This window comes from Elephantulus edwardii, unplaced genomic scaffold (genome assembly GCF_000299155.1).
Source record: "Elephantulus edwardii isolate Elephantulus edwardi_28Jun2011 unplaced genomic scaffold, EleEdw1.0 scaffold00308, whole genome shotgun sequence".
NCBI classification, from domain to species: Eukaryota; Metazoa; Chordata; class Mammalia; order Macroscelidea; family Macroscelididae; genus Elephantulus; species Elephantulus edwardii.
This window is the reverse complement of record NW_006400058.1, coordinates 2,606,042-2,610,210: the sequence shown is the minus strand read 5'-3', so window position 1 is coordinate 2,610,210 and position 4,169 is coordinate 2,606,042. Positions and strand designations below refer to the sequence as shown.

The 4,169-nt window shown below is 41.5% G+C and overlaps 1 protein-coding gene across 1 annotated transcript; it reads right to left on the bottom strand.

Annotated features, from left to right (window-relative positions):
- Positions 1-335: 335 nt before the first annotated feature.
- LOC102844187 (ATP synthase F(0) complex subunit C2, mitochondrial-like) lies at positions 336-734 on the bottom strand (the record flags this gene model as incomplete). The annotated part of the gene is made up of 1 exon (XM_006901092.1): positions 336-734. A coding segment is annotated over exon 1 (399 nt), but the record flags the coding sequence as incomplete, so codon positions are not given.
- Positions 735-4,169: the final 3,435 nt, after the last annotated feature.

Below are 4,169 nucleotides of genomic sequence, written 5' to 3'. Positions count from 1 at the left end.
TCCTCAGTCAAACCCTGAGCCAATCACTTTCCCCAGGCTGCCTGGGGAGTTACAGGGAAAGGAACACACAGGGTAGATAAGATGGGGGGAGAAAACCAACAAACTATGGGAGGTGGAGATGGCTCCTTCACATGGCGAAGAAGATCAGAAAGGCCACCATCAGGGAGCTCTGGTGGCCTAGTGGCAAGAAGCTGCACTGCAATCCCAGAGGCACATGGTTCAAATCCACCAGATGCTCTGCTGGAGAAGGAGGGGCAATCTCCTCCTGTACCAGTCAGATCTGATCTGACGGTACACAGACAAAATATAATAAAATAAAATTGAAAAAAAAGAAAGGCCACCATCAGGCAAAAGAGTCCCGTGGCCTCTGAGAGGGTAAAGCCCAGAATGGCATAGAAGAGCTGCTGCTTCAGAGAAGGATTCCTGGTGTAACCAATGATGAGGCTCCCAAACACAGTCCCAATCCGAGCTCCAGAGCCCGCCACTCCAACCGTGGCAGCCCCCACCCCAATGAACTTGGCTACTGTGTCAATAGCCCTTGAGATAGTGCTGGTTTGGAAGCTGAGACTAGGGATAAATGAAAGCAAGGAACGTAGGGCTGTCAAGCAGCTTAAATTCTCATCTCTCAGTGTCTCTGGTTGTTTCAGAACCACTGCAGCCAATGGACGGCTCAGTAGCTGAGAGGCACTCCTGACCAGGGAAGGGCTGGAGACAAACTTGGTGCAGGCATACATTTTCAGGGGATGAGGGGCTATGGCAGGAAAGCTGTTCCTAGTGAAAGACCTCTAGCTTATTTTTTCTGTCTTTTCTCTTCATCTCTTTCTTCATCTTTTAGGAGCAAAAAGATACTAAACTAAGAAAGGAATTGTACAGTACAACCTAAGAATTTTCTAGTTTTCTTCTTAAAATTTGATCCTCACTGTATTTTGCTTCTGCAATACTGGTATGAGACACTTAGAAGTAAAGTGGAAAGAAGGGAATAGTACATTTTTCTGACGAAGCTCTGGTGGACTGGTAGTAAAAAGATGAACTACCAACCCAAAGGCAAGCAGTTCAAGTCCTCCAGTTCCACAGGAGAAACATGGGCAATCTCCAACTAAGGTTGTGATTGGTTGCAACTGGATGGCATGTAACACAAAACATTTTTTTTAATTTATTTTTTTTATTTTATTATTTTGTGTGTGTGTGTGTGTACCGTCAAACTGTATCTGACTGGTACAGGAGGAGAGGCCCCTCCTTCTCCAGCAGAGCATCTGGTGGATTCGAACTGCATATCTCTGGGATTGCAGTGCAGTTTCTTACCACTAGGCCACCAGAGCTCCCCAACACAAAACATTTTATGAAACATTTTGTATGGTCTGGGTTTCTTCCTTTATTTTGAGGGCAGACTGAAAGAAAACAAGCATTTGCTGCACAGGCAATAAGAAGTATAAGGTACAAAAAAAATAAAAAAATATAAAAGCTTATATTTCTTTATATATTATTCATATTTTATGTCAGATTTTTAAAAAGTGGTTCATCATAGTTTATCAATTCCCTTTTTCCAAATAACTAAATTAAATTAACAGTTTTGACTTTGGATTTGTTTTCCAGAGACTTCTTGTACCCAGCTCAGTTTTGCATTTAAAGGTTGTTTTTAAATGTTTTATCAAACATCTTAGTCAAGATGGTTTCTCTGGTCTTATATTGTTACAGAAATAAATCCTTGCTCAGTATCTTTCTTGACCATAAGTGGTAAAAGGTATTTGAATTTACTAGAGAAAACCCCCAAACCTGTTGGTGTCAATTCTGACTCATAACAAAGCTATGTTACATATAACATTGTTATCTCTCAGTGCAGAAATTTCCAAAAAAAGACAAACAACAAATTTCTGCTAAAGACTGCACAAAACTTTTATAAACCCTAATTTTGCTGTCACGTCCTCTGACAGTGTCACCTAGTGTGGTCCAAAGCCCTCTAGCCCCTCTAGTGATTACACTTGTCAGCAGTTTGAACCTACCAGTGATGCCACAGGAGAAAGATGTGCAAATCTGCTTGTGGAAGGGCTGCAGCCTTAGAGACCCTTTAGGACAATGAAGCTTTGTCCTGTAGGATGTCCATGAGCTGCAATCAACTTGATAGCAACAGATCGGAGCTCTAGTTTTAAAGGTAAAAAGAGTGGGAGATGTGTGTGCAGTGGTTTCCATTATAAGAGGAAGATGGCTAAGGCACTAAAAAATGACCCTCATATTCAGGGATTACCAGCTGAAACTTCTACAGGAGAGAGGCAACCTTGGATGTGGGACAATAGGGATCAGTGGGGACCCTGGGAAGTTGTTACAGCAAAGTAATCAACTTCAGCCTATTATATAAATATTCAACTTCAATTATGCAAAACAGAAATGTGAGTTCAGTGATGCTGCTTTCTGTTTTTCAAGATATTTTTATACTATGTGTGAAAACTCCCACTTCAAAAATTTTGGAAACTAACTACAAGAACTGAAAACACCACGGAGGTCAAAGGAGCAGATTAATTGAGGACAGACACTTGTTTTGTTCTCTTTCCCACGCTTTCTTGATGTCAAGCATTAGTCAGGCTCAATATGTCCAGCTTAGAGAATGAACCAACGTTGGTCTAACCCCGCAGTTTTCTGAGTGTAGCATGGGGATACCTAGAGCTCCCTGAGACCTTTCAGGGGATCCACAAGATCAGCGAAAGAGAGGACAGCCCTCTATAAGATGGATTGTCACAGCGACTGTTACCATTGGCTTGACCATGGGAGACATCATGAGGACGGTACAGAACAGGGCAAGGTTCAGATCTGTTGTTCACAGGGTTTCTCTGAGTCATAGAAGTACTCTAGCTATGGTTATGTGCCACAGAGTCAGAATTGACTCATAGCTGACCCTGTAATGGCGCAGGAGGAGATTGCTAGCTAATCTTTCTTCCTCAGAGCAGCTGAAGGACTCAAACTGAGTGCCTTTGGGCAGACAGTGCAACTCCTTACCACTAGGCCACCAGAGCTCCCAATAGAAGCTTGATAAAACTATTACTATTTTTCTCATCTTAGAATATGGAGCCATTGAGGTAAAAGAGAGGTGAACTGACTTGCCAACGGATGTGGCAAAGGTGATATTTGAACCCAAGCAAAGACTTGGACCCAGAATCTCCACTCTTAATTACCAGGCTAGACTGCTTTCCACCTGCCACAACATCTACAGCCTGGTCATTTCTTCTCATCCTCACCTGTGAGACAGAGAAATCGTGTCCAAACTCTTGGTAATCAGGTGGGCAATAGCTCATCTGCTAGTTGCTGACTCTCCATCCACCCCCTTCTTTACCCACCAGAGCAAGACTCAGGTTAGGGTCAGGCAGATCCAGGCAGACCAGAACACAGGGAGGCAGATTCTGCATGTATTTTCTTCTTCACCCCAGCCTCAGCCAACATCAGAAAAGGACCTGATTTGGGAACATTTCAGCCCTTCTCGTCATCTTGCTGAGGCTCCTGAGATGAGGAAAGAAAGGAGAATATTAAAAACAATAATAACAACAATAGCAGAAACTTCATTTTTATGAAAGTGTTTCTATCAGGCCTATCAGTTATCATCACTGTTCTAGTACTGTACATTAATTACAATGTCCACTTGAGACTGCTTGCAATTTCTCAAACATGTCAGTCATACTCCTACAACCCAAATGTCTTTGCACTTGAGGATCCTTCTCCCTGGACTGCTTCTCCCCAGATACCTGCCCTCATTTTGTTTCTCATGTTCAAATATCACTTTCTCAATGGTATCTTCCTAAAATAATCTTTAAATACTAAACTATTATGTATTACAACAATCTGGAGCAAGGGGTGCACTTCAGGGAGGGCTGGTGGAAGGAGAAGGTGAAGGGGGAAGAAAATGTACAACAATGGGGAAAAAATTAAAATATTTTATATGTTTAAAAAAATTAAAGATAGTCAATTAATGTTGATTTCAATCCTTAGAGATGTTCATACCTACTTTATAACATTCACTGTATTAACCCTTCTGCAAAGTAGATGGGGTGGGGTGGGGGAACAAGTTTAGTTATGCCCTCAAAATAAAACTTAGTTAAAAATAAATTATTTTTAGTTATATTTTCCCCAAAAAATAAATTAAAGATATTTTTTAAATCCCCTGAAATCTTCCTCAAGTAGATAGT